Raw genomic sequence first — 12,174 nt, forward strand, 5'->3', positions numbered from 1 at the left:
ACTGCCGGGACGCTCCAGGCGCGTTTAAGCTTATGAATTTTGTCCCCAAGGAAATGCAGATGTTCCTTAAATTACATCCCCCCATGTCCATATTTTTTTACTTAAAGTGAGCCAGTCAAGTGCTTCCTGATTGTCCCTGTTCCCTTTTTCAGGTGATCGTTTGTATGAGATAAGCTGTAGAGATGTTGAAGTTTAAATGTGGAGCCCGAAATCCAGTCGAGGCAGGACCAGTGGAGCCTATCACTAGCCGAGTTTCTCGGCTAAATCTGCTCTTTCAGGTGAAGAACCTCTGGCCTGGGAGCAGCTGATCTCGGTTTTGTCCTTGTCCATTCCCAGTATCTCAAAATACAGCTTTGCTTGTTTGGATGCTGAAATCATGCCTGTGTCATTATTTGGAGGAAGCGGTAAAAGAAAGGGATAACTAAGTGAAGTTCAAAGTGTATCTGGTTTGCGCAAAGTTCAGTGGATACTAACTGGTCTTATGTTTTGTGCGTCTGTCAGTGTTTTAGCCTGATGGATTTTTCCATGTAAAGATGTAATATTGCTTTCTGTGCCCTGTAATCTTCAGTTTTTTCATGGGTGAAGGAGCTGTGGGTTTGTCCTGAGATTAATTTACCTAAGGGGCTGCTATTTGATCATCTGAGATTCAACAGCTTTTTCTTCTAGAGGTATTATTGATACTGATTGTTTAAACTATTTGTACCATGAAAAATCCTTCATGATACAATGTCAAGGAAAAAGCCAGCAGATCAGAGTCATCAGGAGGATGTAGATTGTTAAAATTTGATCACGGCTTTCTTGAAACTGTCTTTAAAGGATTGCATTGTCTAAAAGAAAGAACACCTGTAACAGCTATTACATATAGACACTGAGTTGGTGTATTTACGTCACACTTCTGTATCATTTGCCTAATTTCTGAAGATGTGATTTGAGAATGGATAATATATAATCTGCTCTATACATCTGTTATTGGTTTCAGGCTTTTCATTGTTGTCTGAGACTCCATCTGCTGTTGCTGCTTTTTTTTTTCTAGGGGAAGCCACTCTTTGTAACTCAACAGCAGATGTCTCCTCTCTCCCGGGAAGGCATCCTTGATTCATTATTTGTTCTTTTTGAAGAATGCAGAAACCCTGCTTTAATGAAAATTAAACATGTTGGCAACTTTGTCAAGAAGTGTAAGTTTGTTTAGACTAATTTTCATGTGTCACTTTATAAAACAATTCTTAAGGATATGGATGTTAGAGTAATGCTTTAGTTGCTTTTGACTGTAACCCAGGACTTTGAGCATCTGATTTTTTTGTTGGCAGAATCAACTCTGCAAAGGGGATCTTGGAAATGTTAGTAAAGCTTTGTTCAGGTCTGAGAAGATCAAATGCAAGTGGCTTTGAAGTGCTGTGACTCAAATGTGCATCCTTCTTAGTCTGTACTGTATATTTGAGGAGGTACTTTCTTGGAAAGTGAGTACTGGCTACAGCAAAGCTTCAAGTGTGCACCACAGCAGGATGTTAGAAGTTGAGAGCAGGATAGTGACTATGAGAAAAAAAGACTTGGTAATCCTTGGCTCTTTCACCTTTTAGATTACATGTGTTACCTCAGTTTTGCATGTGTAACTGGTAAAGATCATTTCTGTGCTTCAGAAAGGTTCTAAAGGAGTAAATATTTTGCTGATAATGTGCTCAGATTCTTTTTGGGGAAGAGAAAAGAAAATTTCCATCAATTTTTCCATTAAGATATAGCAGAAAGACATTTGGTTTCAAGTAACATGTCGTGCCCTCCATCATAGTTCCACCCAATGGTTTGTAGGTATTATTAGCAGACAGTAATTTTCTGCTAGTTTGAATAATTTTTAGAACAATCTCCCATGAGTGATTGATTATCATAGTTCATGCTGGTTGGAACTAGGCAGTGGCAAACTTGAGCTGAATATCTGCAATAAATGCCTGTGGTTGGTTGTTAGACAATAGACTGATGCCTCCCTCAGGCAGAGGAGCAAACCTTGCCCCTGGACTAGAATTCGCTGGGTAAAGCCCTCATGTTTAGAGAATATCCTTTGTATTGATAATGGATGGCTGGAAAGAAATTAGAAACCAGAGAGGTTCTCAGCCTCCGATGTTATGAATGGGACAGAATTATCATTGCTATGGGAACTGTCTTAGCATTTCCTGATCCTTTTGTATGTACCATATTTCAGACTTAACTCTGCATTGATACAGTCTTTTTCTAGTTCTGATGCATGCTGTTATTTATAAGAAGCATATTCTGGAAAGATTTAACATTTCTTGAGAATCTGGAATTAATTTTGGGGTTTTTTTGGCTTTGATTTCCTGTTGTTTTTTTTAAAATTTTATTCCCCAGTTTCGATGTTGTCTCTTTTTTATAAAATGCCAGTTGCCTAATGTAAAAATAAGTATTTTATTTTTATAGATGCAGAGGCTATTGCTGAACTAAAGGAACTGCAACCCAGTGTGAAGGATTTTGAAGTAAAGGGTGTGGTTGGCTGTGGTCACTTTGCAGATGTCAAAGTAGTGAGAGAGAAAGTCACTGGTGATGTCTATGCTATGAAGGTGATGAGCAAGGAGTCCTTGATGGCACAGGAACATGTATGTAAATTTTTCTGTTATGAGAGTAGGAGGATAAATTGCAATTTGCTGAACGCTTCCTTCTGACACTATTATTAGAATTGAGTTAAAAATATATCTTGAGAAAGTTCATCCTACATTTCAGTGAGGCAATAAATTTGTGTGTAGTTTTGCTGTGTTTAAAAGCCGTTGTCACAGTCTATGGGTCTGTTGAGTGAGGTGCCGTCCTCAGGTGCCAAAACATGTAAAGAGCTTCCCATCTAATTATAAGAAAAGAAAAACAGGTGATGAAAACACCGAATCAGTATTGATCTTGATGATGATGGCTTGAATTTTCAGACAATCTATTCATTAAGGGTTTTTTTATTTTAAAGAGTGAAGTAGAATGTCAAGAGTGGGTGTGAAGGCAAACTGTGGTGACTGGATTTTTATGGAGACCTCTTGCTAGCTTGAGAAATGTGTTACTTGGAAACTTTAAAAAGGGATAATGGAGGTTGTTGTCATAGTTTGGTGAGAAACAGAAGTTAATCTTTGCTGACATGAGATGACAAGTAGGACAGAGATACTCCATGAGAGACCTCATGAACTTATACAATATCTGCATCAGTTTTTCCCAATACGTGGTGCAGTAAGGTTGCTCCTGATATCCCTCAGCATTGTTTGTGGCTAACAGAAATGAAGCTCAACTAAAATGACCCTTTATGTGGCACAGATTGACAAGAAAGCAAGGTATGGTACTACCCTCACATGGCACTTGCTCAGGAAACAGCACTTAATAATTTCTGTGTAATTTTTCTGTGGTGCGTGCCAAGTTTTTCTAAAACTAAGGGATTCTAATGTATTCTCACTCCCTCTTATCATGATGTAACTGAACACTTTTTTGGTAGGTGTCGTTTTTTGAGGAAGAACGCAGCATATTAGCTCAGAGCACCAGTCCATGGATTCCACAGCTACAATATGCATTTCAAGACAAGAAAAATCTCTACTTGGTAAATGCCTAGTCTTTGATTTTCTCTTCTGTCGAACGCCATTGCTGTTGGTTTATTAAAGAACAATATGATGGTTGAAATGTGCTTGTTTCTGTAAATTTTCCTTCAATACATACCATTGTTTGATATGTGCCCAGTGGAATATTGGGGAGTATAGTGGAATATCTTGCATATCTGTTCCTTTAAAATTTTATGTAGGTTATGGAGTATCAGCCTGGCGGGGACTTGCTGTCACTCTTAAACAGATATGAGGACCAGCTGGATGAGAATATGGTGCAGTTTTACCTTGCAGAGTTGGTTTTGGCCATTCACAGTGTCCATCAGATGGGTTATGTCCACCGGTATGTAAAGGTTGCTTTGGGTGCTTCTCTATTCTGTCCTCTTTCAGGACAGTATTTCACATGCTTCGTCAGAAGATGAAATTAGAAAATTAATCAGACTCCCAACTATAATTGTACCTCAGGGCATTAACTTTGATGTAAAGTTCAGACTAATATCAAGAAAGGATTGTTACATATATTTTTCTGGAGGCTCAGTAAAAAGAAGTCTTAATGTTGCACTGTTAAAAAATTTAAATCTTTTCCATGGATTGCTGCTTTTGGCACCAAATACTACGGGAAATTAATGTGATTGTTAAAAATTGTTGTGTGCTGATTGGTGAACATGGCAGTATAGGATGTTGGAGGAGTTAAATATCAGAGTTTTCTCTCAAGGCTTGGAGACTGTTACTGTGTGCATTTTCAAATAATATTTGTATTTAAAAAATTATTCCATTCTGAGGATGTGGAAATGTTAGGAAGTATTTTATGTTCCAAGAGTTTGTAGTGGCTGCACTTAGAGCATGAGCTGTGGCTTTCTAGTGCAAGGTCACTGCCTGGATTTGGAAGATGTGCAGAAAAAATTGTGAGGGAATTTGGGAAGAAAACCACAAAATACTGTACTGTAACTCAGTTACAATGTGAGCAATGCAAAATCACCTTCCCTTTTCATCTGATATCAATAATTACTAACCTTCCATGCAATAAGGGGGACTTCAATACTTCCATATTTGCTTATCAACAGGACAACTGTTGGAAATAAGACTCACACTTGAAAGGCTTTATGCGTATGGTTGAGTATAGCTGAATAGGGATATCCTGTTACCTGGACGTGACAGTAGGGAATGGTCTGAAAAGGTTCTGATTGCTTTCTTCTGGTTTACAGAGATATCAAACCAGAGAACGTTCTTATTGACCAAACAGGACACATTAAACTGGTGGACTTTGGGTCAGCTGCCAAAATGACAGTAAACAAAACGGTAATAATATGGATTAAAAATTTGTCTGTGGCTTGTTCAGATAGTCCAGTCGAAAAGGGAAAACTAACTTGGTATCTGATTTTGATTACACCTTGCTCTTCTCTCTTTTGCCTTTCTTGTCCACTATGGAGTCTATTCACAATCGTCTTTTTCCATTTGTGAATGGCTTTTCAAGCATGAGCTCAAGTATCTTTTGCAGCCCTCAGTAGATACATATTTGCTTACTAAAATACTAATACACCAGAAAAGCAAAGGTAAGTGCTTTCTCATGATGCTGCAGTGTGATACAAAATCATACTTTTAGAGGTTCTTACAGCTGTTCAATGCTGTGTTTAAAGAGGACATAGATTTATAGTTGGAATGAGAATTGTGCCTGTTTTAATTAAGGTGGCATAACTTTGAAGGCTGGGGAGCTCTTGATCAAAATGAATCACATTTAAATATTCTGGGCTTCACTCACTAGAAAGTACTGCATCAAATCTGAATCAGTGGAGTTTTTTATACGTTGATTGTAAGTTTTGGTAACTGCATACATCTTCCAGTGAAGATTTTTAAAATGTAAATGTATCTAAGTGAGAACATGAAGTTCTGTACCATATTTCTCTCTTGTTTTACAATTTTTATTTTTCCATAACATTTTCTTTGTAATGTCATTCTTAATATCCTGTTTTCCCTGTTCTTACATTTTCAGTGCTTCTCTGCATTGCATTTTCCTTTTAAGTTTTTTCTTCACACTGTATCTTCAATCACTCACAGGTTTTTATGTTAGCCTGCCTTCCCTTTTGTTTCATTCTTTATGCCACTCAGTACAAAAATGATTGCAGCATTGGCTCCTGAATTACCTTTTCTAAGCAGTCCAGAAATTCAAATATTAGTACTCTGCTGATCATGAACACTAGGTAAAAAGCTAAGGGTGACCTTACCTATGTAATGAGGGCAGAGAATATTTATGTCTAAATCTGACAATTTTTGAAGTTTCAGCTATGATGTCCCTGTTAATACTAGTTGAAGCAGAGTATTTTTGCTGTTTAAAACATCAGTTTAGTATTTCTGTGCTTTTTGGAATGCTGCTTTTCTACTTTAGCAGTTTGTACTTTATAGTAACAATTAGCTCTGATAATTTGACTCTTTATATACCAAATAGCTTGCTTTGTTGGTTTATCAGCAGTTTCCTTAACCTGGTACTTATTTGCTAAACAGCTTTGCTTAAAATTACTTACTTCACTTGGAGAGCTGAAAATTATGTCTCATTAAAAAAAAAAAAGGGGGGGGGAAAAAAAATCTAAAACCTTTGTTTTATTACCAAGATGACATTGAACAGAAAGTGCTGTAATTCCACTCGATTTATCTTTGCTCTTAGGTAAATGCCAGGCTTCCTGTGGGCACACCTGACTACATGGCACCAGAGGTGCTGACAGGGTTGGGTGGGGATGGCAAAGCCTCCTACGGCCTCGAATGCGACTGGTGGTCCCTTGGAGTCATCGCCTATGAAATGATTTATGGAAGGTCTCCCTTCACTGAAGGCACTTCAGCAAAAACTTTAAATAACATCATGAACTTCCAGGTAGAGAATCCTTTCCCTCTTAAGTAAAAAGGTTATAACTAAAGACTGCTTTTCTCAACTTTTTTTAAAGTTTATGGGTGTCTCTTACTTCATCATGTTCATAAAAGATTTGTAATATATCCATTGTATTTTATTTATATGTCTTTGTATTATAGATATCAAGTTATTTTTTGTAATAGGAGTCATCATCCCTGATTCAAAAAATCCTAAAACACAAACCTTTGGAAGTTTGTGAGAATTTTCTGGGGAAGTGTCTTGTTTTACTATTCCATTTATGTGTGCCATTGGCCATTGTTCAGCATAAGATGGTGACCTGGGATACCATTTGCCTGGGTGGGAATGGTTGTTCCTGTGTTCTTATCTTTACTGCAGTAAATGCATATAAAAGCCTATTTTGATAAAATGCACCATGCTTTTATTTGTGTGCTATAAATATTCATCCTTTGTACCTGACATATCTCAGCATAATGAAGCTTAATTTTATTGTTCTGAGCCTGTTTTCCTATTGAGCAGAAATCTATTTCTTTCTAATGCAGAAATTTCTGAAGTTCCCAGAGGATGTGAAAGTTAGCAGTGACTTTCTTGACCTGATCCAGAGTCTGCTCTGTGGGCAGAAGGAAAGGCTGGGTTATGAGGGTCTCTGCTGCCATCCATTTTTTTCTAAAATTGACTGGAACAATATCCGTAATTGTAAGTAGAATAAAATTGTATTTATAAGCAATTCCTGGGCTTTTTGGTAAAGGGAAAATTTGTACAATGAGTATTTAAGTGTGTTTGATCTGAATTATTCATAATGAAGCAAGATTGGTTCCTGGAGCAGGTGTTTCTAACAAAACAGCTCATTTTGGTTTTTGCAAAGGCTATGTTAACATCCCAGGTGAAAACTGTAAGGTAAGAGGAAGTTTAGTAGAAGTTTAGTAAAACTCCATATGAATTTCTGATGTAATTGCTGTATTACTGCAGATGCTAGACTGGAAAATCAAATGGTCCTTTCCATGTCCTTCCTCAGATTAAAATGCATCAGTATGTTTGTTCAGGCCTTTCCCACCTCAATTTGCTTAATTTTGGCTTCATCTTTTGTTGTTGTTGTTGTGTCTTCACCTTTCTCTTTTGTTACTTGTGAACCAACTTCACTTAAGGTTGGTTTACTTTTTGTAGTTCCAGTAGGTCTGTGGCCATAGGGCCATTGGAGTTTTTTGTCAAAGTCAATGGGGATAGTGTATTACTACTTTTTTTGGTCAAAAATCTGTTCATTCAACTAGGAATAGAATAAAACCAGTGAACCAGATAATTCTCTATGCAGAAAACTGTTTATAATACTATGTAAGCAATGGATTTTAGTATTTGGAAGTACTGAGGCACCAGCTCCATGGCAAAAGCAAATATTTCACAGTTCATCAGTGATCTCTGTATGGGGATCTGATTGTGCTGGAGAGCATTTTAAATTATTTGAACTGTAATATTATCTGGGCAAACAACATGTCTGCCTTATGTTTTTTATCAAATGTGCTGTAAGGGAATGATTGTGCACCATTTTCCATGATCTATTGCTAAGCCGGTGCTTCTACTTTTGATGATCATCTCAGCACTTCAGCTGTCAGCTCCACAGACTGTTTGCTCACTTTTCTGTTGATTCATTAATTTTGAACTTGTGGAGCTGCTGTTCTGTTAAATTCCATTGTTTTTGCTCTTCGAGAGCCATTGAGCCTCGAGCCCTTTTCATCACTTTAGCATACATTTCCCAGTGCTCTCTGCCTTCTCTCCCCAGAGCCCTGCCTAAACCACCAGTTTCTGTTCCTGAATTTTGTGTTGTGTTTCTATCACATTATCTCAGATATAGAAAGAAGAATGACATGTGAGCATATGTTCTGGTGTTTCCTTGGCAATTGTCTGTCTAGTATTCACACAGCTGCATGAGTTAATGGAGCATTTTGCCATTTCGTGTGACAGTGGTGATGCTGATGAACAAGCCAGTAGGCAGCCCTGGTGTGGTTATGATGTTGGAACAATCATTTGGGATTTTAAAAATCCCACTTCTGTCTGCAGCTGGCCAGCGGATTGCATCATTCCCTGTAATATCCCCACGTACCTACATGAGGATTCATGCAGTTTTGACCCCTCACTTTGTTGTTATGCCTCATACTTGATAAACCCCCACTGTAACAAGGGCAAAACACAGCAGTCTCCGTGCTTTAAGCAGCAGATTCAATGTTATCACCTATTGCTTTGCTCTCGGCAGTGGTTCTCCCTGTGCTGGTTTTTCAGAGCAGTGTTGCTGTCATTCTGTCCAAAACCTGTGTCAGGTTTGACCTGGGCTATCTAAAAGCTAAAGGTCTCTTTCTAATCTTGACCTCTGCTGATAGTGGTGTTTAACTGGAGCAATGGCAGCCTGAGAAAATGAGTGCTGGCAGAAGTCATAAGATTTAGATTTACATTAAAGAATCTCACTCCCCCAAGTTGATCTGGTCAAAGACTTTAAGGTTATGGAGTGTTGGACTTGGTGATCCTAAAACCTTTGCCAACTGACATGACTCTGATTCCCCAATTGTTAAACAAATTCTGTGTCAGTGTAGTCAGACTTTCCTATAGTCTATAAGGGCAGTGATGTAATTTCTATTTCAGGCTGAGAAAGGTAAGGAAAAAATTGGTACCTTTGCCTTGCAGGTATTTAATTATCATGCTGAGAGCTCCAGAATAGCCATTCTTAATGCACCGATTTTGCTTAAGAATGTGTCATTAAGGGGCTTTTCTGTGTTACATTGTGTTGTTATGGTAACCTATGAAACACTTGACTTTTTAGTAAACCCCTTTCCCAAAGATCGTTGCCTCTAAAAAAAGCTCCCAACTTCCCTGGGTCCAAGTAATGTGTGTCTGTAGAAGCAGCTCCTAAGTTACAGAAACATAATTAAACCATTAAACTTAAGGTCAGCTTTATCTGAATTTGTCTCAACACGTGATTTTCCCCTTTGTCGAGTATTGTGCTAAAACACATGTATAGATTCTGCTCTCTGTTAACTTTGCTATTTAATGACTTCTAAAGCTTGTTAAACGCCCCCCCCCCCCAACAGATACCACCACACTTCCTCCCCAAAAATAAAATAAACCTAAACTTTCAAAAGTTTGTGTTCACTTACTGAAGAATTTTCTGAAAATATTTTGGAGTTTATTTACCTGAAATAAATATATTTCTGTCTGTGTTTCAGCTGAATGATCAGGTATTTCACTGGAAAGTTGATAACAGAATCATTTGTGTACCTAAAAAGTATCTAAAATCAGAGGTAGAGAATGAGGGAATGACATACTTGAGTTATCAGCAACAAGGCTGATACAATTTGGGGATATTGTTAGTTGTCTTTTGTTATTTGAAATCCATAAACTGCATCAGATTTTTAATTTGGAACCAAAAATCTGCTTGCTGAAGTCTAGCTGGGAGATGGTCAGACGACTTTCATTGTTACCTAAGGAATATGTGTCTAGCATAAAGAGCCTTTCATTTTAAGAATTGCTTTGTAACTATAGTCCAAGAGGTCTTGAAAATGGAATGGCATATTTGAACTTGTACATGGAAATTATATGTATGAAAAAACATATGAATTAATGTCTTGTGCAAGCAGAAGAACTTGAGAAGATACTAAAGACTGATTTTTAAACTGTTTTCTGCTATTAAACAGGCAGGACCCAAATCTCATTATTCGTAAGTGCAAGACACTTGTCCTTATGAACACCACGTTGTCATTCAGTATGTTAACAGTTACACATTGTGGTGTTTCATTTAAATTCTTGTCTTCAGAAGAATGTGTTGACTTGTTTTTTGAAGTGGAGATCACTTGTATTGCAGGTTGGAAATCACTTTTATTAATAGAAATGTATGTGTTGGATGATTGTCTTGACAAAACAGTAAAGGTGTTAAGATAATATTGTGAAGGTAGCTTAGAACTAGCACAGTGCCTTTTTTATAAGTGGTCTTAACGAAAATATCCTTAAATTTGTCAAGAATGAGACCACTCTTGATGTTAATTAAAAATTAACATCTGTTTTATTAAAAGAATAATTTAAAAAAATTAATTAAAGTTAAAATAATCCAGTCTGGGAAAAATCCACAAATAAAAATCCTAAAACCTGGGTCCGCAGCGATTAGAGACCTTTAGGCCTAACCGGCACAAGGCCCCAGTACAGGAAGCCTGCTATGCTGGGCTAACTTTGGCTAGTCCAAAGTTAGATAGTTAAAATGGTCTCTCCGGGAGATAGAGGCCTGAGTCACCAGCATTGAGCTTCCCCCGCACCTAACCCGAGGCAAATACGAGCTCCCGGCCTGTGCTCTGGATTTTATAATATCCATGCTCCACCCAGGTCCGCCCACAATCCAGCCCCCATGGTCTAGTGCGATTGGTGGAGTCTTGAAGTGAGGTCATTTGATCTAGCCAATGGGATAGCTTCTTGTCCAGGGTGCTTGAAAGGCGGGAAAATGTCCTCATTGACATTCATATTGCCAAGGAGCTGAGCTGCCGGTTAAGGACAGGAGACTAAAAATAGCCCTTGACAGTTAGAAAGTCTGCTCTTGGAGCTGGGCTTAGGAGCTTGTAGAATTTAAGGACAACTAATAAAAGCATTGAACTGCACTACAAACACTTCAAAGAACTTTTAAAACAGAACAATCAACAGTCATTTTAAGGAACTTTTAAAACTGAACCATAAACACTTTAAGAATCTTTTTCAAACATACTAATTAACTTGGATAACTTGGGTATGTGCAGGAAACGACATTTGGAAGTTTAAGGCTTAAGGAAGGGATTAAATTTGGGAATATTTTATCAACAGGGATTTTTAACTAGAAACTGTGTGATTAAGTGGTTCTGAGAATTAACTTTATCTCTTTAACTAGTTTGATGGGCATTTTAAATATGTAAAGGCTAATCTGGCAATTAAAACACTTAATATGCAAAATGCAAAACTGGGGCATATAACATCTTATCATGCAAAATCAGGGCACTTAACATGCAAAGGCCAATTTGGTGGATTTCATATATAACAAATTTAATCACTGGGATTGTCTGTTTTTCACACTTTCTCAAATAGGTCTATTAGAGCCTGAGGAAGAGTAATGCCTAACCTATTTTAAAAGGCTGCTTTTCCTCAGAAAGCATTTATAGATCACCTTGTAGATCAAGAACAGACACATTTTTATCCTTAAGAAATGTTCTGTATTGCCTTTAAGCTTCCTATTTCAGTTGAGTCTTTCAGTGTCCTAGGGGAAATGCAATCTCTCTCTTCTGAATTTGCATGAAAATATTTTGAAAGGATGGAAAGACCTGGTTAAGGCAATGTTCCAGTCATAAATACACACACTAATGTAGAGTTTTAAAAAAGGGCTTTTTTCCATAAGACACATTTTATCTAATCTTAATGATAAGCTGATTAAAGTACTAGAGTGTGTGTGGTGGTTTTGGATTTTTTTTCTTTTTCCTTTTTTCTTTTTTTTTTTTTTTTCCCCCTTAAACTTAGCAACCTACAACACCTCCTTTTCCTCTGAAAGTCATAATTTGAAACAGATGGAAGAGGGTTATATCTTTCCACAAGTGGGGAGGTATCTAGGCAAGGAATTGGCTTTTTTAAAACATGCAGTTCTCTACAGGATACTTTAAATGGTAAACAGAACATGTACATTCATTGTAACATATTGGAGACAAAAGGAGGTCTTTGTACCCAACCAGTTTCTGTGAGAAGAAGCATTGGGTTTACTGTCTT

General features: G+C 37.4%; 1 protein-coding gene across 8 annotated transcripts in view; it reads left to right on the forward strand.

The window, feature by feature from the left end:
• Window positions 1-153: 153 nt before the first annotated feature.
• Window positions 154-12,174, forward strand: part of CIT (citron rho-interacting serine/threonine kinase) — a 68,932-nt gene continuing 56,911 nt past the window's right edge. For 4 of the 8 annotated variants that reach the window (XM_042053890.1, XM_042053897.1, XM_042053892.1 and 1 more), the window contains exons 1-8: window positions 155-278; window positions 1,034-1,175; window positions 2,425-2,600; window positions 3,467-3,568; window positions 3,767-3,909; window positions 4,772-4,865; window positions 6,226-6,429; window positions 6,966-7,119. In XM_042053890.1, coding sequence (XP_041909824.1) covers window positions 183-278; window positions 1,034-1,175; window positions 2,425-2,600; window positions 3,467-3,568; window positions 3,767-3,909; window positions 4,772-4,865; window positions 6,226-6,429; window positions 6,966-7,119 — 1,111 coding nt within the window. In that variant the 5' untranslated portion in view covers window positions 155-182. Of the gene's footprint in view, window positions 279-1,033; window positions 1,176-2,424; window positions 2,601-3,466; window positions 3,569-3,766; window positions 3,910-4,771; window positions 4,866-6,225; window positions 6,430-6,965; window positions 7,120-12,174 lie in introns of all 8 variants that reach the window. The other 4 variants (XM_042053891.1, XM_042053894.1, XM_042053898.1 and 1 more) reach the window with 2 other exon arrangements.

Source organism: Corvus kubaryi, unplaced genomic scaffold (assembly GCF_017639235.1).
Source record: "Corvus kubaryi isolate FWS band 111438036 unplaced genomic scaffold, C.kubaryi_AGA036_p1.0 split1-37173, whole genome shotgun sequence".
In the NCBI taxonomy this organism is placed as follows: Eukaryota; Metazoa; Chordata; class Aves; order Passeriformes; family Corvidae; genus Corvus; species Corvus kubaryi.